Genomic DNA, 26,067 nt, shown 5'->3' on the forward strand with positions numbered 1-26,067 from the left:
AGATTAGGAAATTTACAGGGTTTTAAAACACAGGTAAGAAACTGGAAAGCTTTCTTTCTTCCCAGGCCTATATATAAAAGTGGGGGGCTGTGAAAAGCTGTCGGGAGGTAAAATACACATATCCACTCCAACTACTACCCCCCCAGGGTGGTCCTCCAGACATTGTGAAATACAGGATGAAATGGTCAGCATTTTAGAATTTTAGATATTTCAAAGCCAAAACTGTAAACTATACAACTGGTAATTTGCCAGCCAAAATTACAGGATTCCCATTACATCTCTGGATTATTCCACATCAGGAAAACAGAGAAACGTTGAAAGAACAAACTAAAAAAACCCCTCAAAATGTAAACTCTGATCAGGAAAAGACTTTAAATGTCCTGAAATTCTCTGGGCTGCTTCTGTGTCCCCAACTTGTTGAATAAATGTTTCATAATGAATGGTCTGAACAGCTCTCCTGTCCACTCCATTCCCACAGAGCCTTATTCCCTTCCCTTCTGGATATGACTCATTTCTCCCACCCCTTCACGAGTCTCTAATCCCTTAATTCACTATCCTTGCCTATTCTACCTCTCTCATCCTCAGTGATGAGTCTTTATGCCCTCTTTCTGACACCTTGATGCTCTCCTTCCCCATTTTGTCTTTCACTCTTCCCCCTTGATCCTCACACACTACAGGAGGTCTTCCCTCCCCCACTTTCTCAGGTGCTCTTGCCTCAATCCTCCCAAGCCAGGGGGGAGGGGGGGGAAGCTTGCCTCTCTCTCTAATTACTTCCCTAGGCCCTGAGTATCTTCTCCTGTTGAACTTGCCCCTCCTTGGAGGCTTTTATCTTCCTCACCAACCTTCCATCACTCGGAGGCTTCTTCTCCCAAATCCTGTACTCCTTGGGCACACTTCCCTTTTTATCTCTCTGCTTCTACTCTGCCTGCCTCCCTCCCTCCTCAGTCCATCTTGGTTTTGCTTATGAACATTCTAGCATCTGCCTGTGGAGTGGTAGAGTCTATCGCCTCTGGGTGTGGGCGATAATCTACAAAATACCTGCACAGATCTGTGAGAGTGCCAAGGGACATGGCGTACCAGTGCAGGTTGCTTTTAGAAAATCCGGCCCAAAAGATCCAGGCTGGCTTTACATTGTGTGGTGTCAGTCCCAATCTTTGATGGGAGAGGGATCGGATAGAGGCTTGCCTCCCATACTGATCCCTCTGTTTGGGGAAGAGACTGAGCTGATCTAGGAGTTGCAAGCCCACCAAAGGCCCCAAGTAGTTGCATGCATTACTTATGCTTCAGGCTGGCCTAACAGAGGGAGCTTTTACACAGAGCAGAAAAGGGATTTAGGCTTCTCTCTCATTGTGAAGAAAATTCATGACCAGTAGATACAAGGCCAGAGCTCTCGTGTGTGAAGATAGCCAGTCTGACTAGAATTCACTTACAGCATTTAGTACAAAAGTACAGTGATCGGTTACTGTTCATACAACATGTAAAATGGATGAGGCAGGAATTATTTGGCATTGGTTATCCTGGTCTGGGCTAATGATGCTTCTAGATGACTAATACAGTATTGTAGCCAATAAGATTAACTCTTCTCTCCTTGGCATTTTGCTCTCCCAGGCGTAGAAGGTTTCAATGAGATTTGTAGAATGTGCTCAACTTGAACTATAACATTCAGTGTTTATTTTCTCTGAGCTAAAAGTTCACAACGAGCCAGCTCCACAGATTGTGTAAATTGGAGAAGCTCCAGGGAAGTCAGGGTAGCTGTGCTGAATTACATCAGCTCAAGATTCAGCCCTAGGGATATCGAATAAACTTCTTTATTCCATTTGTGAGATGACCTGCTTGATTTTAAGAATGGATAGTGGCAGTCAAAAAATTATAACTGCATAAAACCTGACATTATATAAATATTAGAAACTGGAAATGGGTTCAGATAGAATATTCAATTCTCCTCTCCTACACACCCACTTGGAAATTCAGCCATAATGCAAATGGAATTCAAGCCAAAGCTCTTTGAGGTTCCGAAACATCCTGTTGAGTTTGTCTGTCTTTCATTTTTGTACATTTCTGGTTCTGAGGCTAGTTGAAACTAGTATGAGAAATACTGAAATGCCATGAGGATTATTCCAACTGTATTTCCATCCCATCAGTCTAATCCAGTCTCTAGTTTCTGTAGAATTCCTATATCATGGTTTCTTAAGTGCTTCACAGAAATAAAGAGGCCAGAACAAGACCGCTTGACATTACTTTCATCTGAAAGCCTGTTCTGTGGGAGTTCTACATCACACTTGTAGGCTGATGAGGTTTGGAGAGCTTAGAACATATCTGGCCTGCACATCTGAAATGCTGGGTGTTTATCAAAATAAATCTGAATTCCAAATGTAGACCCGTTAGGGCACTCCTGTTCAGATAAAAATCCCAAACTCACTTTGATGGTATTCACAACCTGGTTATTCATTTTCCCTGATTCATGTGAGTTTGTTGATTTGCCAAAACATTGACAGAAAGCATAAGTCTTATGAAAACTCAAGCCTGGTCCCAGCTTACTGCGGGGAAGAGAAAGAAGTGTGTGTTTGTGCATAGAGGTTATAACTTTGTGAGGTGGTCAGACACTATGTTGATGGTGTAATGTCAGAACCAGGATGGAGTCTGTTCATTCAGCCCTTTTGAAATCTGAGTTCCCTCTGCTCCCTTCCCTTTGTAAAAGTTTCAGTTATCCACGCAGGAAGCAGAATCAATCTTCATATGAGCTAGGTGACCAATCGGAAACAATGCCAAATGAGCAGTCATAACAAAAAAAATAGTTCATTTATACCACAGTCTGAAATGGCCACTGTACTCTTGTGGGGATTCTGCATCTTTCCTGAACTTGAGAATATTCAACCAATAATCAGCTGTGTCTAATAGAAAAGTTCCCCACACTTTCATCTTTAGGTGAAGCAAAGCTTAGCATGCATTGATTTTATTTTAAACAGTGTTTTATTCAGTGGGTTTCAGTAATGTGGTCCTCCCCTGAACAGTGTACTATAGTCTCAGTTGGGAAAAAAATTTCAGTTGTAACAATCTAGATTTCCCAAATTAGTGAATTAAACCAATGTCTCCTGCTCATATTCAGCCATAAAACACACAGTATACTATATATTAACAAAAATACCCAGTCCTATAGGGAGGCCAGAATGCATTACGACTTGCTGCTGAAAATCCATATCAAAAACTGGCCCAAGTGAACAGTTTAGAAATACTCGTTTCCCAAAAAGTTGCTGGTATTCTTCCATGATGAGCTATTGATCTCTTACATGCATCCATTTATAACTTATAAGCGGACAATAAAGTCTATGATACTGAAATCTTACCATGCTAACACTGTTCAATGTAACATCTGCTTTAACTTTTGTGTCTTGGTCACTTTCCAAAATTTAACCATAATTCTCCTCCCTCCCTACCCCCTCCCCAACCTCTTCCTCCAGAAAAAAACCATGCTGGAATTTTAGAAAGTCTCAGTTCATATGTAAACAGAATTCATCTCTTCCAAAGTGGTCTTATTTCACCTTCCAAAAATGTGTCACAAGTCATATGTGCTGTCAACGCAGGAAACTTTTAGATTCATTCATAGGTTATGTGAAATTTTGTGGTAACTGTATAGCATTCTGTATGGTCTAGGTGGTTTGATAGAAAAGATAAGCATTGTAAACTGCATCCTTCCTATGAATATTTCAAAATCAAGATCATGACCACAAATCATCATCATGCTCCAGACAGTCATATGGGACCTGATCTGATGACCACAGACATCAATGAGTCTCTTTGGATGGATGAGGACCATGGTAAAGGAAAGAGCAGGTGGATTGCTTAATTAGTATTGCGCTGAAGGCTAGAACAGCTTTTGGGAGACCCATGAGATCCTAACAGTTGGTCTATTTCTGCTATTTCTTTTTAAGCATTGGCAAGATTAGAACATTGGAAGAGTTATGGAGCTCGTATTTCTCTGAAGTCCTCTGCACATCAGCTACTGGGACAGTAAAAATTGTACATTAGTAATATTTACTAAACAGTAGAGTATTGGTGAATCTTTCAGGTATGGTATGAAACCTAAACTTCTCATCTTTCCTCCAAAACCCATTCACGCTTATCATAAGTGAAAATGCCAATAACCACAAGACCCTTCAGTCTTGTGATTATCTAGTATCCTGCATTTCCTTTTCTCCTCACATCCAGAATCCTCCCCAGGTCTGTAGCCGCTCCTTCCACACATTCTTCTCTAATACCCATACTAACAACATTAATCTGTGTTCTCATTCACCAGGTTACTGCAGTCTCCATGGCTCTGACTTTTCTGTCTACCCCTGTCAGTTCTCCCATCCATTCAGTACTCAGCAGCCAAAATCATATTCCTTGCCATTTGTCTTGATCACATTAACACACTCGCCCTCAAATTCCTCCACTGGCTTAATCTCATTCCACCTCAGGTTCAGGCTGCTCATACCGGCCTTCAAGCCTTGGCAGAGCACTGGCCTTGCTGGCATCTCTGCCGTGGTATCTTACTGCCCTTCCATTTGTGCACTACTTTGAGGCAACTCATTCCACCTCATTGAATTTTGCATCTTCGACCCTGGCAACATTCGAGATTATTATTATTATTAATGCAACAGCTCACTGGGAAACTCCAGCGAGGGCTTGATCCTGCAAGGTAATTAGAGTCCTCAGAAAGCTCAGCATACGCTATCACCTTCCAGATCATGAAATCAATGGGAATTAGGTGATTAACCTGCTTAGGCATTTTTGAAAAATCCCATTAGGTGCCTATCTACATATTTAGACACCTTAACAACATCTTGCCCTAAGGCAATTTTGAAAATTTTGCCCTATATTCTTGATGACTATTGGTGTTTAATTTATGAGAGCCAGGACACAGAGGGAGTTGATCCATAAAGCTCTCCTGCTTCCCAAGAGAAATACCCTGAGAAGCTATGAGTAACTGTAGTTAAATGCAGTAGGAAGGCTAATTTAGTCAGTCCTGGCTTTGCTGGGACAATAGGTATAGGCAGCTGCATCTGTGAAAGTGTTCAAATAGGGCTATTAGAAAATGTGTGCATATATATCTTTTTCCACAAGGAAAAAATACTCTCCTTCATTCTGTGCAATTTTACAGTATCAGTTTTTTGCTTCCCAGGAAATGTTCATGAAATGGCTGATAATGCATACAAATATCAGCAGTAGAAAAAAATCACATTCATAGCATAGCCTCTTCCTTATATAGAAAGGCACCTACTCTCCCCTGAAACATTTTACAATGTTTTTACAAAACAAAAAGTAAAATTGTCATGTTTCATGTTAAAATAAATATTTCAGATTAAAATTTTAATCTCAAAATTCAGATTCAGTTACTTGAAATTTTTTTCTTAGTGAAATTTTGCAGGTTTTTCTGCAAAACAAGCAACACCCTTGTGACAAGGTTCCCTCACTGCTTGTGTCGCCTCCTCCTGGCCATCCTGGGGATAAGCTCCGTCAGCTGCTTCCTCCTTCTTCCCTGTCTGCAGTCTCTTTCCCCCTCTCAGAGAGGCAGCTTCTGGTTTGTAGCTTGGCCCTCCGGCCAGGTAACAAAGTTCAAAGAAATCACAGTCCCTCTACACCATCTGATCTCTCCAATGCCCTATGCCACTACCCAGGGACTGATAAAGGAACCTAGGCCCATCCCCTACACTGGGTTCCAGCCCAGGGATCCTATGACATGCAGCAAAGACCTGTACTGTCTTAACTATTGCTGCTGCTGTCTCCCTGGGCTTCTTCCTACATCATGGACTCCCACCCTGTCTAGGTACACCCATCTCTCAACTCCCTCCTCTCAGGAAACAACTTCAGCCTACCTTTCCTGAAGCCCTCCTTGCAGCTCCTAGGCTTTCTACAGGCCTCTCCTGTTCCTGCCCTGCTGTACGTGCCTCTAATTAGTGGCATCCTTGTAGCCTCTCTCCCCCCATTGTTAATTTGCAAATTAGGCTCACTTGGCCTAACTTATTTTCAAGGGCCAGTGTGGCAAATATACCCCCATCACAACCAATGTTCCCTCTAATTTTTGACAAGCTGTGTGTGCAAAAAATTTCTTCTGTGCAAATTTTTGTGCACGTGGTGTTTTGCCGTGTGCATGGGGTTCAGGATCTGTGTGCGCGTGCACATGCGCACAGCTTAAAGGGAACAATGATCACAACCCTACAATTTTCAAGGCCCTTACTGAACATTTCACACAGCTCTAGTTGTAAGGGATATAATGACAATTTGGCAAGAAATCTCCCTGAAAATTTTTTTGTATTAACTCCACCCGCTACTAGTAGCCACAATCAAAGATGAAGGGTTCCCATTTGCATCAACATCCTAAACCACCCCTGACTTGGTATACCCATAGTGGACCCAATGATTGTCTCCTCTCTGCCTTCTCTGCACAGCTGGGCGGTGCAATGCAGCTGTAAATGCAGTGCATCTGGCTTCCTGATAAGAGAATCCTCCAGTGGCATAGAGCTGTCTGAACATCGCCAAGGCCCCGAGTCAGTAAGGTACTGAAGCACGTGCCTCATTTTAAGCAATAATTGTCTCACTGCAGTCAATGGGATTTACTTGTGCGCTTGGAGCCATCCCATTGATTTCAATAGGGTTTGGATCAGGCTCAGGGTGAGGCATGTGCTAAAGTACATTACTGTGCCAGGTCCCAAGACCATTTGGGCTTCTCCTGCAACACTCAGCTGGAGTAGAGGATGTGGCCCACTGAAATTTGACTCGGGTAAATACACTATAGGGCCAAAAATCTTAGTAAAGAAAAAGCATTCAGAGGGTAGCACTGATATTAACATTTATAAAACAAGCTGCTCAGCTCTAGCAATAAAACCCAATTTCCTCCATTACCCAAAATGGACCTTTTTTATTGACAGTCTCAGTTTACAAGACTGGTTGGCAGGGGCAACTAGCAAAGCATGGTGATCTGAATTAGCTTCTGTGTTCCCAGCAGGTCTGATCTGGCAGTCCTTACTGACACAAGTAGCCCCACTGGATTCAGGTGAATTATTCAAGTGACTGATAACTGCTGTATGGGGTTTGCATTTTTATGCATTTTAATGTTTTTGACTAAATTAGGTGCAGCTCAGTCTTATAATGAAGATACCATCCATTGTATTAGTAGAATGAACTTGGGGCCCTTTTTTTCCTCCCAAAGACAGTGATTTATTCTACAAAGCCCTATTGAAATGAATGAGATGTTTTCACATTACAATAATTTCATATTGCATATAAGCCTATTTGGCACAAGACTTCTCCAGGACATGATACAAGCTTCCCTGGAAGAGCTGCTAGGCAGCCATGGCTGGCTACAGGTACCACATCCAGCCTTCTCTCTCATTCACTCAGGTATTTGACAAATACATAGATGGATAGATCATCCAGCAATAGTTCCTGATGGGTCTATGGTACTGGACAGCACCATTTGGAGAAGCACTGCTTAACACGGAAGGAGATGGATATAACATGTAAACAGGAGTGGTCAGTGGCCTGCCAGAATATGCGAGAGAGCACATGGGAATAGGGATAGGGGGGTGGGAGGAGGGCAGAGAGGAGAGAAAGAAGAGAGGAGAGAGACCTGGGACTGGTAAGGAGCTAACAGTTGGAAGAGGGATTAACAGACAAAACAAGATGGGGGGCGGGGGGTGGGAGACTATGCAGAAAAAAAAGCTGGAGAGTGAAGCTGGATCAACAGTAAGTGTGGTCAGGGGAGCCATTGCTCTGGGACATGCTCCTTTCCCTTCCCCCATCTTATGGAAATCCCTGTGCAGGTTGGGAAAGGGAGAGAATGGGTGTCTCTTTATAGCAGCATCCCCCCACAACCCAAAGGGATTCCTCTACGTGGGCTAATGTTACTTTACATGGTGAGCCCCCGCTATACAAGGAAATCCCTGTGAAAGTGAATATGGACCAGCTCATACTGGGGAATGCACTGTAGCAGAGCTCCTGAGTGAGCAATTTCCATGGGGTGGTCCACAGATGCTTTGAGATTGATGGAGAAAGCCCATGGACACCTGTAGTTTCAAGGAGCTGAACTCCCTGTCTGCTGGGCTGTGCAGAGCATGGGTCAAAATTTTTCAAATTATTCTTTGTCAAAAATGGACTATTTTTCAAAATTTTTTGGTTAACATTTTCAATTTTTTTTACTAAAACTATTTTTGGTAAGTTAAAATGGATTTGAGAGTAGCAAAAGTGTCACCAAAAACATGAAAAATGGGGCTATTTTGAACCCTGCCCAATGAAAACAACTTTGAAATCTGAAGTCAGCATATTTTGTGAAAATGTTATTCATTTTCCATCCAGCATAGGAGGTGGTGTTGGTGGATTGTCTGGTTCAGATGGAACGCCAGGAATTCTCTCTCAGTTACAAAGAATTTCCTCCTTCCACATATTCCTTCACAGAAAAGGACAAGATGGCCTTCTGGAAGAGATGTACTATAATATATATTACATCTCCCCTGTAAGCAACAGTCCACTTACAGTGGTGAGCTGTAACACACTGGGTATCTTATCAAAGAATGGATTAAATTAATTAAATAAGATATTGCATTTAGACAGCAGGTAAAGTGCATTAGAAAAAGGAACCATTCACATCTCAGCTGATATATAAATAGCCACTGAGGAAGCTGCCCTGAGTAGTTCAGGAAATACAACAAGCCACTGAGTTTCATTCATTATATACTATATTGAATAGTTTCTATGTGTTTAGGTAAATCTGAGCCAACTTTGCTAAGTCTTACTATAAAGTGTCCTTGGGGTTTGATAGGATATTCAAGGAAAACATAGATAAATAGACTAGTTGAACACAGACCTGTATTTCACCTGGTGTTGATATAGGTTATTCCTTTTTCAAAGGGGTAGAGAGATTTTCAAAAGATACTATCACAGGGTGCACCACTGGTCTGGCACATCCTGCTGGTCACTCTGGGTATTAGCTCCTGAGGTAGATATTCCCCATCTGCAGTTTGCACACCATGGCTGTGATTCTGGTCTACAGCACCTCTTTCTCCAAGACCTGCAGCATCTCCATCATGACTTAGCCCTCTGGCTAGGTCACTGAGTGTTCCCCCTTCCAGGGTACAGTCCATCAGTGGCCCTAGGCAGTCCTTTCATTCACTGCCTCATTTCTATGCCACACCCTCAGCGGCTGGCAAGGGAAACCAGGCTCCCCTCTTCTCTAGGTTCCAGTCCAGGGATCTGCAGCTCTGAGCATCCTCTCTCTGCCCTTCCAGGACTACTTCCTACCACTCTGGTTCCCATTATCTCTCTGAGTATATCAGCTCCAAGAAACTGCTTCCCAGGGTGAGGCTGCTGCCAGTCTTCCTGCAGCCTTTCCCACCAGCCAGATCTGGCCTCAGCTTCTGGGCTTTATAGGCTTCACCTCTTCCTGTCCAGCTGAGCCTCCTTTAATCAACTGCCTCCAGCCTAAAGTTCCCCTGTTTGCAGCATAATTAACTGATTGGGCCCACCTGGCCCAACCCAGCTCTTGCGGGGTTCGTGTGGGGAGCTCACCCCATCACAGACACATACAGTTCTTATAACACTGTTAGTGGGAAAAACTCCACCACCCTCAAAATCTGACATAGAAAGCAGATTGCAAGCTCTTTAGGACAAGGGGCTGCCCACTTATTATGTGTACAATGACAAGCACAAATGAACCACAGCCTTGTGGAGACCTCTAGGTGGTACTGCAGTACACATGTATAATAATGATTAGGGCTCCATGTTTGTCACAGAGGTCATGGAAGTCACGGATTCCATGACTTACTGCAACCTCCATTACTTCTGCAGTGGCCAGTGTAGCTGACCCCAGGGCTGCCCAAGGAGCCAGCTGCTCAGGCGGCCCTGGGACAGCCATGTCGGCTGTTGCTGGAGCGGCTCTGCAGCCAGTCACTTGGGTGGCCCTGGGGCCAGCCGCACCAGCCACTGCTCTGGCAATCCCAGGCAGCTGACCCTGGGGACCACCCGAGGAGTGGCCAATGTGGCTGGCCACAGGGACCGCCCGAGCAGCAGCTGATGCAGCTGGCCCTGGGGACTGCCTGAGCAGTGGTGCCGGGGGCAGCTGGAGCCGCTGCTGGCCCCCTGGGGCACACCCCACCGTGGTGGCCAGAGCAGCCATTGGCCTCCTGGGGCTTCCCCCTGGCAACTGGTGCAATGGGCCCCCCGCCCCCATGGCAGCCTCCCCTCCTAAGATTCAATCAGGGGTATTTATGGGATAAGTTATGGACAGGCCGTGATTTTTTGTTTCTTGCCTCTGACCTGTCCATGACTTCTACTAAAAATACCGGTGATTAAATTGTAGCCTTAATAATGATATGCTAAACTGGCACGCATTTACTATATGAAGGTCATCAAGAATCCTGTACAAAACATGTCTAGGGACCCCATGATGGTATTAAATGATGAGACTTTATTTTTTCCTCAGTAATACAAGCAGACACCCAGAGCCCAATGCCTCAAGATACATAAAAAGGTATATCAACAGCTGACGTTCCCCTGCTACCCACACACACAGCCAGACAGCCATATGGCGATACAGTGGCGCTGAAAAGAAAAGGATCTGCAGATATTTTACAGGTGCCACCATGATGGATGTTTAACATGAGTCCAAGAGTGGAACAGGCTGCTGTGACTAAGAAAATCACACAGAGAAGTGTCCGTTAGAAAGAAAAAGAGACTGATTTAGAGTCTCCTTTGCTTCATTCAGCTACCACAGCATTGTTGCCAAGTACCATCTATTCTGTATGTAACACCCCTTTTAAAAAAATGTAAAGTATGGCAAATATGTTAATTTCCAATTTAATGTAACAGAAGTGTCAAAACTTACTGGCATTATTTAGGCTTCTATTAAACATGTGTCCTAAAATATAACCCCTTACATTAATACAAGGCTATAATTTAGGCCCCGTCCTGAGAAAGGGGCAGTGTTTATTCTGCGCCATCCCCAGGAAGCATTGTGCCTCAGAAGGCAAAACTCCTCCCCTCCCTACTCTGTGGTAGTACTTTGAACCCCTACGTGCTGACTCAGCGGCACTGGGCAGTGAGTTGGTGGGTAGCACCAAAGCTCCTCCCATTCCTCACCCTTCTCAATTCACTGGCTCTGGAGTGGAAGTAAATGGATTTGGAGTGGCTGCTTACTGCTGCATAGATATCTTGCACAGGAGGGGTAAGGGGAGTTCTTACTCCCATCTACAAGTATGCAGTCCCTCACAATTTAGTCCTTAGTTTTACTCACTGTTGTCTAATGATCTGTATGTGATCCTGTGAGCAGAAGGATGTTCTGGACAGTATGTAGAAAACCACACTTGCAGAATCTTTTGGCTATAACAATTTACTCCATTAGCTAGCTCTTTATAGTCACATTAGTAACTGGACAACATGCTAGAATAAGATTGAGAAGATAAATTCCTTCCCGGTCTTTCAAAATTTCTATTTTTAACCATACTTTGCAGGTCTAATAACTGGCTATATAAAAGCACTTTGGGCTGAAACCGTGTATGACAGGGGTGGGCAAACTTTTTGGCCTGAGGGCCACAACGGCATTGAGAAACTGTATGGAGGGCCGGATAGGGAAGGCTGTGCCTCCCCAAACAGCCTGGCCCCTGCCCACTATCCGCCCCCTCCCACTTCCCGCCCCCCTCAGAATCCCTGACCCACCCACTCCGTCTGCTCCTTGTCCCCTGACCGCCCCCTCTTGGGAACCCCACCCCTAACCTCCTCCCGGGACTCCACCCCCATCCAACCCCCCCTGCTCCCTGTCCCCTGACTGCCCCGACCCCTGTCCACACCTCCACCCCCAAGACAGGCCCCGCAGGACTCCCAAGCCTATCCAACCTCCCCTGTTCCCCGTCCCCTGACCTCCCCCAGAACCTCCACCCCATCCAATCTCCCCTGCTCCCTGTCCCCTGACTGCCCCAACCCTATCCACACCCCCACTCCTAACCGCCCCCTGGGACCCCACCCCCATCCAACCCCCCCTGCTCCCTGTCCCCTGACTGCCCCCAGGACCCCCTGCCCCTTATCCAACCCCCCCGCTCCCCGCCTCCTTACCATGCTGCTCAGAGCAGCAGGAGCTCGCAGCCCTGCCGGAGCCAGCCATGCCGCCCGCACTGCACGGCAGGAGCAGCGGGCGGGGGTGGGGAGGACAGCAGGGGAGGGAGCTCAGGGGCTGGACAGGACAGTCCCGCGGGCCAGATGTGTCCCACGGGCCGTAGTTTGCCCAACTCTGATGTATGGTATACAAGCTATTAGCAAGAATGCAGCTTTGCTTCACACACTTTATATTTTTTGCCAGAGTCTAGCAAAAAAAAATTTTTTTTCCTTAAAGAAATCACATTTAAAGGCATTTACAGTGGTTACTATTCCCAAGTAGGAAGATCTCAGGGGAAAACTTGTGCTTCTCTCCTGGGTTTTTCACTTCTGTCAGTGAAAATGAATGAGGCACTTGCAAGGACTCCCAGAGCATCATACATTTTAAAGCAAGCTCCTATTTGTTTTGCACTGGACAGCTCAGATGATGCTAAGTCCAACATTTTCAAATGTGGCCTATAGTTTTGATGCCTTATATAAAACTACTTCATTGGGAGTGCTCATGTGCTTAAAATTAAAATGTGTGCTCAGGTGCATTGGTTTGCTATGTCAGGGTCTTAGCAACTTATCCATCTGTTTGCAATGAGAATTGAGGGGGATGCAAGAAAGGAAGAAGAGGCAGAGAGAAAGGGGCAGGAATAGCAAGTATGACGGCCCATTAGACTGTGAGTTTAGGGCAGACAAGGCAATGTGATCATAAAGGAGCTATTATAGGGGAAAATGTACTTCAGTTGGAACTGTGCATGTTCACCTTTGAAAATCAGGCCCTATGTATCTACAATCAATCAGGCAAGCCACAAATAAAAAAACCTTGAATTTGGAGCCACTTTTGAAAAATCTGGGCCTTACTATGCACCTCATGGGGTTTCACACAGAGATGGGCTGAGTAAGTAGTGCTGAGCTGCAGATTTGGAGGAGGTGTAAGCAAGAGTCTGAGTTTCTGGCTGAATCAGGGCTAGGGTTTGGTCTTGCGTTAGCTCAAAAATCTCACAAGCTATTTTGGGTGGATTTCAGTGATATAAGATCTGAAATCAGAAACAAGGCCCGTTCGGTTTTGGATCTGACCCAGAGAGCAGGTTCAATTCTGACTACTAAAAACCGAACACCCCCACGCCACCCATGTTAAAAGAGTTTTCATCCAAAATTGTGGTTTGGGCTTATATCTAGTTATTTTAATATTCCATTTGAAACAATCAAGATATTTACACTTAAAATAGTACTTGTTGGGCATCTGAATTGTTTTACTTTCATGTTTTTAAAGTTGTGAATAATCCTATTATATATCTTAATTTTACTAATTACTATTAAATAATTAATACCATTAACCATACTTAATAGTAACACATGTTTGTGATAGGATATATATATATCTTGGCATTAATGTGGGCCAGAGACAGCGGGGAAAGTAAGCCGGGACAGTCCGGTACGGCGTACCGGCAAGAGCTGGTACACCACCCACCGTACTGGCTTCCCCAGGCTGGCGATTTAAAGGGCCTGGGGCTCCTGGCAGTGGCCGGAGCCCAGGGCCCTTTAAATCGCTGCCAGAGCCCCACTGCCGGAGCCCCGGGGTAGGGGCGGCAGCCGGGTGTCCCCTGCGCTCCGTCGGTGATTTAAAGGGCCCGGGGCTTTAAAGGCCCCACCCTTTCTGGTTGAGGCCTCGCCCCCCCTGCTCAGGACTCTGGCTTACCTGTAAGTCCTTTAAATTACTTTCACCCCTGGCCAGAGAGGCCAGTTAACCTCTCTGGCTGTACATGGAGGGTGCGCCAGGCCTACCCAAAGAGGAGTCCTATCTGGAGAGGAGCAGGATGGGTGTGTTGAAGGCAGGAGGCCTGGAGCAGAAGGGGGCTTTAGAAAGAAGCACTGTGGTCTCTCCCCTGAATTTGAGAGACCAGGAGTGTCAAGAAGGAAGCTGGGGCAGGGAGAGTTGGCCCTGGATCTGCTGCTGAGTAGCAAAGTTTGGCAAGATACCAGGAGAAAGCTAGAGCAGCCTGTGGGGATGCAGCAGGCTCCCAGTGGTGAGCCCTGATAATACAGCAGGAGGTGGACTTCTAGGGAGAAAGCCCTGGGAGGCTATCAGTGGGGGAACACAAGGATCAAAGGTCAAGCCCAAGGAGGGCTGAAGTGGGTTTAAGTTTATCCTTTTGACTTGGGATTTATTAGGGGATTCTGGGGGAGCCCTGTGCGTCCTGGCCCTGAAAGAAGGGTGAATGTGGAGAGGCTGTCAGCAAGGCCTGTTGACAGTCTAGATAGGAAGAAGTCCAGGGTGGTGGCAACAAGGAATCTGGCAGAGTGACTCTTAACTGCCTGTCTGGCATCCCTGGGCTGGAGGTAGGGTTGCCATCTGTCCAGGTTTTCCCAGGAGTGCCCCTTTGTTCCGCTAGCTGTCTCAGGAAATCTGTGAGGGACTTAGATGTCCAATTTTATGGTCTTAAAATAATGCCAGATGTACTTCAGAGGTGGCAACCGTAGTTGGTGCCCAAGGTGGGTCTGAGATCGCCTGTCAACCACTGCTAAGGTGGTGTAAAGCCCTGATATAAGGGGCTATGGACTGTTGGAAGTCCTGAGAAAAAGGTACATGAACCCCTGGGCTGAAAATCGAGGCAATGGAATGGACACTTTGTATTTTTGCTGAACTTTGTTCCCCCAGAAGGGATGGGACCTAGCTGGGCCAGGGGTTTGAAGGAGCGGGGGCTGAGTCATGAGAAAAGGAAGAAAATTGCAGGGCCAGAGTGGCCATTGGTATGGGGTGCTAGATGAGGAGAGCCTGGTATGCTCTATGGGGGCACACCTGCGGGGAGTACACCCTTCTAAAATGTTAGTTACTGAAGAAAATGTATTTGATGCACACATTTCAGACTTTACTCTTTAGAGTGATAGGCCCTAACTACATATTAATCACATGGAATGAAATGTTTATGTCTGTCAAAATGTTTATGTCTGTCAAAATATTTGGAGAGTCGGTTTTGATCTATTGCACAGAAAAACTGGCTGTATTTATCTTAGCATTTTTCAGACATGATTTTGGTAAATTATGACATTTTGGTGGTGGTGTAATCTAAAGGATACTTTTCTAGTCAATGTTATGCAGGATTATCACATTAACTTTATTCTACAAAATCTTATTGAAATAAGGTAGAAGGGAAATGGGGGTTGTATTTGTACAGTAAGTGTAATATTGTTTCATATTGCATAAAGAGAGTTTGGACTGGAGTCTGATCTCATTTACATTGACATAATCCTGGAATAACTCCATTAAATTCAGTGAAGCTACTCTGGATTTGTTCACATTACTAATAGCCAGAGCGTCCGCAGTATGTAGCATGTAGAAATAGTTGGCTTTTCTACCCAATGGAGTAGTTTCTACTGAATAAAGTCACTTATTTAATGCACCATGGGTTTCAATAGAACTTTGCCTAATTATCAGTCTACTTAGGAGTTCTGCATAATACTGACATAATATGACATAGTTTCTGTTCAAGAAGGCTAAGAAGGTTGCTGCTGCGCCTGAGGGGACAAAAACCACATTCCACTTGGGAAAATGTCCTGTGCTATTTGTACTATTAATTAAGACTAATCATTAAACAAACAGACAAAAGCTAAGCTATAAGGGATACATTTTCCATTTGTGATGAGGGAATTAATTCCGTCAGCAAGAATAGGCGCTGTATTTTGTATTGAATAGTCTGCATACTGCTTTGAAAATGGACCCCATAAATCTGATGAGTTTACAAAAGCAAGGGAATGCAGAGTGGCTCTATGGTTTGACCAAGGGATGATCTTGCTCCAGCTTTAACTCTTGCTGGCCATTTCCAAACAAATGGTCAAATGAATGCTTTGCCGGGGTGTGTGAGCTTCTGGGTATAGATTATGAAATATCCTTTTTGTCAAAAGATTAAACTCCGAGTGGTTTGCCTGAGCATTTTATACAGCACTGTACATCTAACTGCCTAGTGAGCCTTTTGTTCTTTCTAGTTTTGCTTCCTGTAGAGCCTCAGGATTTCTGCTTCCAGATGGCCCACTGATGTAGTCTGTTCTCAGAAAAAGCACCCAATGGGAGCACTTTTTGGCTCTGCATCTGGCTTAGGTTTAGGTTTGACTTCAAGATTTAGGTTCAAGGCTGAATGAAGTCAAGAGTTCAGGGTTATTGACACTGAGATCTCAGAGGTGGTGGTGGCCTCTGATGGTGAAAAACGTAACAGGTTAGCCATTCTCCAGGTGGGTTTTCTCCATTTTTGGCAGAAAATCTGTATGTGACCAAGAAAATAAGACCCAACTGGTTTTGGCTCTAAAGCTGTTGGGAAGAATAAACACAGAGGTATTCAAGTATGAACCTACCCTGCCTTCCCAAATTCCAAGGGGCTTAGATAAGGGTTCTCATTTTGGCCCATCTCTACTGTTGATCCATTTCCTAAGGGCCTCTTACATACCACACAGGCTGCAGTACTTGGCCACAGCATAGTGTGTTAAGAGCAGAATATAATCATCCCTTTTCCCCCTCTTTTAAGGACACTATGTGAGATTTTGTTAGCACATAAATATTGTCTTGAGGCAGTAGTTTCTTGTATATAATCAACATAAAATTAAACACATTGCTGGCTTGAATTTTCATACACAGAAGTCCAAGTCTTTAGAAGTCCAAGTGACAAAAGCATTACTAAGGACACCTGGTTTCTATTCCTGGCTCTGTCACTGACCTGCTGGGTGACCTTGGCTACATCGCTTCACTGCTCTATGTCTCAGTTTCCACATCTGTGAAATGGGGACAACAATGCTTACCTTCCATTGTAAGGTACTTTGAGAACGGTGGCTGAGAAGCACTATAAGAGCTAAGTATGCTTATTTTCCAGCAAAATAATATGCTTCTACATTAAAAGTTTAGCATAATTAGTTAAATTAAGTATGGCTTTGATTTAACTGCAAATTTTTAAAAACATGTATGTTTTTGTTGATGTAGGGTTATGGAAGAATGTGTTCATGTTTTGTTAGTGGCGTGTGTCAATGGTAATGTAGATTGTGATTCACACTACAGAGGCCTGGAACAAGCAATGTTGTGTTTAATGTTTTGTTAAAAAGAGAAGCATTGTTCCAAACTGGACCACTGTGGGAGGCTGTTTATTGAAACTCTCATATGGTAGGCCAGCAGTTCTCTTCTGATGATGGGTGGGGTAGGAAGAATAAACTAGGGGGTGTGTAGGGACTAATGAAGTTGTGGGAAGACCACTGGAACTGTCAGCGTGGCTGAGTAAATTGTTCGATGGTTAAAGAAATCCTTGTAAAGGGGTTTAAAGGGCACATGGAGGTTGGGAAGAACTCCATACAGAAAGGAGAGACCTGCTCAGAAAACTTCAGCAGAAGTTACTGTGATTCTTTCAGTCTTATGAAAGCAATGGGGTGTACAGTTTCTCAAAGGACTGATTCTGTGTCTATGCATTCCACCCCTCCATTCAGAGTGCAACAGGGCCAGTCTTAGACCAAATGGCACCCCAGGCGAGGAGCGTCTTTGATGCCCCCCTCCTTCCATTTGTTCAACTTTTGAATATAGACTACCGGAAACATTTTACTTCAAACATTCTATTTTCCCTTTTGTTACTAACAACAAAAACAGCACCCCGATCCTGGCTCCCCAAGTGGTCGCCTGGGTCACTTGCCCCTAAATCCACCCTTTAGTATAATATAAACATGATGGATGGAGCTTTTCTAAAGTTAAAATCAAAAGATTATGATCCTTTTGAAATCCATTACCAGTAAGAATAGAGACGCGCGTGTGTGTGTATGTGTATAAAAATCATAGTAGGGGTGGGGCATGAAGTGAGATACAATAGGAACACCATAGTTTGATGGCCAAAGAATTGCCTATGTCACCCTATAACCGCACATAATAGAGTTATTACCCCAAGAGATAATATAAGAAAATAAAACACAGAAAAATAATTTATTTTGAGCCAAAAGTTAAAATTTTATTTTGAATAGCAATATCCCTCCCAAAAAATAAAATTCCTTTTATGTAGTGAAATATCCATTTGAAAATGGCAAAATAAAGCTATTTCTCTTATTATTCTCTCCTAGTTATTGTACACATTTAATCTGATCTGAATAGCAATCTATCTTGAGGTTTAATACTCCAAGAAGCCAAAGGTGTAGTGGCTTTTGAGAAAGCAGAAAAGTCAATCAGAGGTGTGGCGTGGGTGGGTTTGTTTTTTGGCAGATGGGCCTATTTGAAGCTGCCCAGGATTAGCAAGAAGTGGGACTTCTTAGGAATATCATTTATGTAAGGAGAATACTGCTGTATGTCCAATAGCAAAGAGATTCAAACACATCGACTTGGCAAAATGCAGCATTCCACTGAGATATTGAAATTTTAGGAAAGGCCCATTACCTCCCAAGCTGCAGAACTCACTCTGCAAAGCTGATCTAACTTGGGTTGGCATAGCTGGTTATCTTGAAACCTGCTAGGTGGTTCTGGCTCCCTTCGGTGCTGATCCTGCAACTAATTCCAAGTGGGTAAAGATCTCTCTGCCCATGTACAGCCACAGTGACTTTGGTGGAGCTCTGCATGGGCATGTATCCAGTTGCAGGATCTGGGCCTTTTGTCTTTAATTAAATGAACATAAGATGTATAGAAATAAAATAATAGAAAAATATTGAAGATTTCTCCTTATAATTTCTGCAGTTCATTTAGGGAGGGTAATGTGACTAAGGATTAATGACTTTTGTGTCTTCATGGCCTGGTGCTGAGCAACTTCAACACCCATTGTACTTAGCAGGATTTAGGTCTTTTATCACCTTGTAGGACTGGACTCTAAAGGTCTGAACCAAAGCCCACTGAAGTCAATGGATGTCTTTCCATCCACTTCAGTGGGCTTCAAATCAGGCCCTGAACGAGAGAGACATCACACCAGTGTTGGAGTTCATCATCATCCATTCAAATTGCTTCCTCTATCAAAGCCAGTTTATTACTATACATAAAGTATACTTATATTTATTTGTATATAAATATATTATACTGTTTTAAGTGGTTCTGAAATACAGGACAGAAAGCAAACAATTAACTTGTTTTGATACATCACATTGCACTAACATACTGGCACCTGCCCAGAAAGGCTGCTGTTTTCATAGTCACAATCATTTGTGTTTTACAGTCTGTTACGTAAAACTGATTAGCTGAATACAGGAGGAGTTTAGCTCACTTAAGTGTTTGTCAACTAACATATTCTCCCAAGACTTAATTTTATGAGAGAGAACAAACATACTGAAATCAAGTCTTTAGGGTCACAAGCTAAAAACAAATCATAGAACAATTCTGAAGTTATCAAACACTTGAGTGGGACCAAGGAACCACTGTGCAATTAACTACTCAACAAAATGTGTAGGGACAGACCATTTCACCAAAGCATTTTCCACCAGCCACAGTAGTATAAGCTACATAGGATAGATACAACCCATTTACATTAGACTCATTTTTAGAAAGATTGCTAATCCACATTTTAACCTCTCACATCTAATATCCTAATTTTAACACCAACCTGCACCCTGATTTGTAAATGGCTTTTATCAGTAACTATCATCTCTTGGAAAACAGGACAGGACTGCCTTGTCATATCTACCGTAACATACATTCTAATCCATGATTCCAACTACTCAGGTTGCTTGTTGACTGTATTCCATTTGCATCGCTGTGTCCTTATTTTGTAAGGTAAATGCAGTTGCTAGTTTACTGTGACATTCTCCCGGTGGGCTCCATAGGAGTAGTTCTCCTTTGCATCCAGTCGCTTTTATGCGCTATCTGGGAGATCGGACACAAATCACTTGTGACTCTGATGTACAAATGTTTGTAAGCATGGGTTATTTTCCCACAGGCACAACTTAAAGAGTTTTCAGACTTACCCTGCTTTTTGACATTTTTATTAACTAGTTGAAACTATTTTCTTTAAATAGTCACTATACAATATCACTGCTTAGCAAGAACAAAATTCTGCTCTTAGCTGCATGAGTGTAAATCTAGAGTAACTCCATTGACTCCAGTGAAATTATACTGGATTTATACTTGTGTAAATTAGAACGGAATTTGGCTCCAGTGGGCTGAATTCATAATTGGTGTAACTTCCTTGACTTCAGAAGGCCAAATGAATCCCATGAACTGCTGCCAACTGTCATTATTTTATCCTAGGTTTACAATACTTAGTGTTTTTCTTACAGTCTGAGCTCCTGGAGTCATGTGACTACAAGAGAATCTTAGCTTTCATTGAAAAAAGATAAGTCTCTAGTCCTCATGTTTGTAGAGTAGAGATTGAGACTGTGACCCGCCCAAGGCTCCAAATGATGAAGGCAAAGAAAAAGAAACCATCACTTATTATTTTTAAATCATGATTTTTAGCACCTGACTCGTGAATTTTGAACAGTTTGAATTGGATGTGTGGTTTTTAGAAAATAAAAAAATAAAAACAAAGATTTTTGTATTTGGACTTAATCTAATTTAAAGGAATTGAGATTATCACATCTGAATCCAGTGAAACTTCATCTGTCAAAATTCTACTGTACAGTACTGCAATATAAATAGGACATAAGTAAATGAGTCCATGGTATGGCATCAGATAAAGCAAATGACAGTTCAGTCTTCACTACTGTTCCTAGGCTAGATTTAATCTAGTTAGCATGGGTATGCCTACCCATGCTATACTCGCAACTTCATTTTCTGAGTAGATGTACTCATAGTGGAGTAAGGTACTACCCCCTGAGTTAAATTCTGGTTTTGTTTAAGTCAATGGCAAAGCTCCCAAGATTTGAATCTCGCCCTGTATGTTTAAATACAGTATCATTTGTTTTGGAAATTGACAAATTAAACAAAATGTGTAAAATACTGTATATTTTTTGAAAATACTGCACAGAAATAATTGTTTTAAAAAAGTCTACTGTATTATTTCCCCTCTGTTAAACCACTGAGATTAGCCCACAATACTTTACCTACCTGTGGTCTAGCTTCTTATTTGTAATGTTTACTGAGCCTTTAAATAAACATAAAATAAATTAAAATGAATGCAATTTTTCCCCATTACTCAAATAAAAGAAGTGGCATTATAGGGTGAAAATGTTAGCCTCATTCAAGTCAATGGCAAACTCCCATTGATTTCAGTGGAGTCGGGATTTCACCCCTAATTTCAAAAGACATGTGGATCACTTTCACCTCCTTTTTATTTCAGCCTGCATAGAAATGATTAGAGACCACAGAAACACAGAACTGAACATCTGAACAGCACAATCCTTGGCTTCTGTTGCTTCTGATGCTTCTGTTCTGACTGAATTCAAGTTGAATTTTGCCTTTTTCATCCTTAATTATTTTGCTTCTCTTCAGTTACTGCTACCTTTCAGCCCGGGAAATGAAGCAGGAGAAAACAGCTTATTGTGCATTATAATTATCTGCTTCCAAATCTGTGAAATACCATCGTTTACACCTTTAATTGGTTTTGTCTAATAGCTCCTATACAGTAGTTCTATAATTTAAGTTCATGTCATCTTCATTACTGAATATCACATTTTGCTGTTGGTTGTGTACGGTAAAATAAGGCCAGAACATCAATAACCTACATAACACACATGTAAACTTGTTTTTCTGCTTGTTATAGTTATGGGTAGGCCCCCAAGGACTTTCTGATTCTTTTAAAAGCATTCACATAATACGGAATGTAACTTTATTTTTTTTCTTCTTCACATAATGAGACACTGAAAGCCCTTGTCATCTCTAATAGGATATTACGCAGCTCTGGTTTTATGAATGTCAGCACAATTAAAGCCAAAATAATAATAAAATAATAATAATAATACTTTGTACTGTACAATCTCAAATTAAAGCAAGAGAGATAATGACAACTTTTGCATTAGCCAGAAAATGTGACTCTTCCAAGAGACTTTTTTCTTGTTGACAAGTCACATAACGTGTATATGGGTGTAGCTGTGTATATTCTATGCAGAACAGCAACCCCTATTCTGTTCATCTAGTTCTTCTAATTGTTTAGTTAAACTACCGAACTGATACAATTTAGAATACTACATTAACACATTTAACATCAAGTTTACATACTTGCTTTTTTAAATACTAGGAACTTGTACACATTTTATTTGGCTTTGTAAGGACTGAAATATTACAGATAATGCAATCTACTTTTCTTTGAAAGAATATGGCTCTTATCAACTAACTCTCTCTGAGGTTCAGAGTGAAATACCTTTTCTTCTATCTGTAGCTGACTTGAGAACAGGATGTCTTCTTAAGTGGTCAGCAGGATGCTACAGTACAGATTGTTCTTAATTAAGGATAATTCTCTCCGGACATTAGACTTAAGCTGTTGCAGCAAAATTATTTCATTTAGACTAATTTTTCTATACAAGTCTCAAGAAAAACTATTCCAAGTATGTTTTGTTGTAGTATCTCCACATGACCAGAGGAGGGCACTTTAAACATCTTTGCACTGCTCATGAAGCAAATGCAGAAACACAGTGTAACCCAATGTCACATACAGTCCTGCCGAATGCTATTAAGGTTGCAGATATCTTTTTCCGAAGTTCACAAAAATATAAAATATGTACTGTACCACAGGGCTCTATTTTGTAGATAGAGAGAGTGCCTATCTCTAGCTATCTAGATTTTCTTTTGATTCCTCCCCATTTTCATTTTCTTCAACTTATATTATACTGCTGATTAATCTGAGACTCACAGATAATTGTTAAAAATATTTTGGGGTTCTCTCCCTTGCCCTCCCTACCCACTGCTCTGTTGCTAGCCCGAGGTAATTTAACAGAGATTGATTTAACCCTCTGTCTTATTCTACTGCAGAAATTCCTTGACTTTGATTGGAAAATGCACTTGGAAAAAGCACTCTCTGAGATATGATATGTATTGCAACAGCACATCTCATCACATTAAAATCTTGTAAAATTACTGCTCCTCTCTGCCTGCTCAAAGCATTGATGTTGCATACCAGATCTGCATACACAGCATAGTACAGAGTGGGGAAATCAATCTTTTAGCCACTAAATTCACTACTGCAATGGAATTCAATGACTTTCCATAACAAACATTCAAGATAGCTATTCATTTTTCACTTTGGGGCTAAACACGTCAACCCTTTAGGATGAAGTTTTAATTTTGTAACTGCACTGGTATCATAGATACAAACAGTTTGCTCTCTGCTTTGTTTTGTTCAAATTTAATGCAGAAAAAAGATTAGAAAGGCTATAGAAATAATTTGTTTTTAATAAAAGTCTTTCTTCCATCTTTGGGGAAGAACAACGCTTATTTTTTCTCCCACAAAATGTTATTTTCTTTCATTTTTCAGAGCTGACAGGTACAAGAAGGAAGATGTCTTTCCTCAGCAGTCCTTTGAGATGGAGTAGAATTCAGTGAGTCCTCACCATGATAGGATCATAAACTTACTGGTTTAAACCAACCTAGCTGTCCCTAAGCTGCCAAGTTTTAGCTGCACCATTCATGTTTCCTTGTGCCATTTTCTTTTGTTTGTTTTTATTTTGTTTTTCTTGATGACCCTGAGCTATGGCTTCTGTCTTGTTTATACCACTAGTCAGCCTTCCTTGCTTTTCTGGTTTTGCCGATGTAGGCCTCAAAGAAGAAATGGCAGAATAACACGAAGTAGCTGAGGTACATGAGAGAAGACCAGATGATGTTCTGAACGTGGGAGTGGCACTGCCCCTGTTGCATCCAGGAGAAGACCAGGTAATTAACTACACAACCAATCAACATCTGAGTGATCTGTGATAAGGTGATGAACATGGCAAACTTGCGTGAGACTCTGAAGCCAGCAGCCCGCAAGGCATAGTAAGAGTACATAACGGCGTGGACCCCATAGTTCATGGTCATAAACCAGCCACCACCAGCCACCATGTCCTTGTAAGAGTACCAAGAATAAAGCAGCACCGTAATGTGGTGGTACCAGTGCAGGAAGATGAGCTTCTGTTTCCTAAGAATAATGAATATTGTATCTCCTGTAAGAGAGAAGACAGGGGGAGGGGGGGAAAATATCAGAAACAAATCAAACTACTTTGTAATTCTTATGTTCTGCCAGGTTTAAAATGGTGGGAAGTTATTCAGATTGTAGTGTTTTGATGAAAACCTCGGATCTAAACACCCCATAACTTTACTGGAGTTTAGAAACTACTTCTGTATGTATGTCCAGAGCCAGATTTTACAAGTGTCCCTTTGTCTTTATGATAGGAAACAAAAACTCCAGGTCCAAACACTGTCTGTACTGGGGTGGGGGGGGGGGGGGGAGGTCTTTGTTTGAAAAGAACATAGGATCCAATCTTTGTTGCATGGGTAACTGCTATTTTAAAATGCTACTGCTTAATTCAGAGACATTCTCTGCTCAGGAGGCAATCTGTGAAAGTCTCTCATAAGCATTGTATTTTTGACTTGTGTTTTTACGTTTTGAGCACAAGCAATGTCCATTGGTCTGATGCAACTTCAGGAAGCACTGGTATTTAACAGACACCGGGAAACCACGTTGAACAAACCAAAAGCTAATGATAGTAAGGGAAGACTGACGATGTGTTGTCCCTAAGGTTATAAGGCAGAAAATTCAAGTCAACATTTTCAAACCTAGGTGCCTAAAATTAGACTCCTAATCCTATATTTAGGCACATGAAAGAAAGTATCTGATTTTCCAACCCCTGCTCACATGAAAGTCAATGAGAGTGGTAGCTGCTCAGGTGCCTAAATAGGGATTTAGATGCCCAAATTTAGACATCCCTACCCCCCAGGTTTGAAAATTCCAATCACAGAGCGCAAAGATTTTATATCACTGGATCCTGGCATATAGGACAAAGTGAAGAAAACTCCTTATGGACCCATCCTCTCCTGTGTCTGTTTGCTGGTGGAGTTACAGTAGGGTGAGAGATGAATCAGGCTCTGTGGAGTTACACAATGCAGTGACAGTCACGAGTGACTGAGGGAAGAGTTTGTGCCATTGCGTTTTCACCAATATATATCTAGTCACCTGTGGCACTCAGCGTTAATATAAATAGGAACAGGAGGGACTATACTAAAAATGTTTTTGTAGCAAAGTTCTGTGTCTATGTAACTATTAAGAAATCTGTTTAATGTACATGTCTTCAGAGTTTATATAAAGAATATTGTGACTTGAGCAAACTATTGTCAAATCGTTCACTGCTGATCTACACAAAGGTCATTAACAAACAAAGAAAGTGAGTCTCTCTGCAAGAGAGGTTTAGGTTTTTCTGCTTTAGGTTTTTCCCTCCATGCAAGCAGGATTTTTTGAACATAACTGCCAGAATTGTTAAAGGGACTGTAGTGATTGGGGCGGGGAGAGGTGGAGAGAATATAACATAAAACAATGAGTACAGTCACGTTTTTCAAAATGATTAGTGACTTTGAGTCCTCAGTTTTTTGGCTGCCCAACTTGGGACATAGGCAATGGGGCTGATTTTCAGGGGTAGGTGCTCAGCAATTTAATTTAATAAGGTCCATTTAAGATGCCTCAAAAACCTGAGCCAAATCACTAATTACATTTGAGAATCTTGGTTGCACCTTCCACTGACACTTCACTCAGAGCTTGCACCCAACCAGGCCTGAGGTTTTGAAAAGTTTCTGGGACTTTTTTCTCCTATTGGTTGTCATTTCCCCACATTTCTGCACTTCCTGGTTGTGGCTTGACTGAAAGTACTAAATAATGGAAATCATAAAAAGAAAAGTCCTGTGCTGTTTCTAGCCAAACTGAAGCAGGAAGTACCAGACATCTCAAGGGAGAGCCTGCTCTCATGAGAGTTTGAACTCATTTTTTAAGACTCAGGTCAATAAACTCTGTTCTCAGTAGCTCCATTAATGGCAATGGAGTCATTCTGGATTGACTGACTAGTGTGACAGCATCGGGCTCAACAGGCTCAAACAGTCTGAATAAGTATCTGAATGCTTGAGACTTATAC

General features: G+C 42.4%; 1 protein-coding gene across 6 annotated transcripts in view; it reads right to left on the bottom strand.

The window, feature by feature from the left end:
* Positions 1-19,083: 19,083 nt before the first annotated feature.
* Positions 19,084-26,067, bottom strand: part of ELOVL6 (ELOVL fatty acid elongase 6) — a 123,764-nt gene continuing 116,780 nt past the window's right edge. For all 6 annotated transcript variants that reach the window (XM_048846703.2, XM_048846702.2, XM_048846701.2 and 3 more), the window contains one exon: positions 19,084-24,111. In XM_048846703.2, coding sequence (XP_048702660.1) covers positions 23,687-24,111 — 425 coding nt within the window. In that variant the 3' untranslated portion in view covers positions 19,084-23,686. The remainder of the gene's footprint in view (positions 24,112-26,067) is intronic.

This window comes from Caretta caretta, chromosome 4, assembly GCF_965140235.1.
Source record: "Caretta caretta isolate rCarCar2 chromosome 4, rCarCar1.hap1, whole genome shotgun sequence".
Lineage (NCBI taxonomy): Eukaryota > Metazoa > Chordata > Testudines > Cheloniidae > Caretta > Caretta caretta.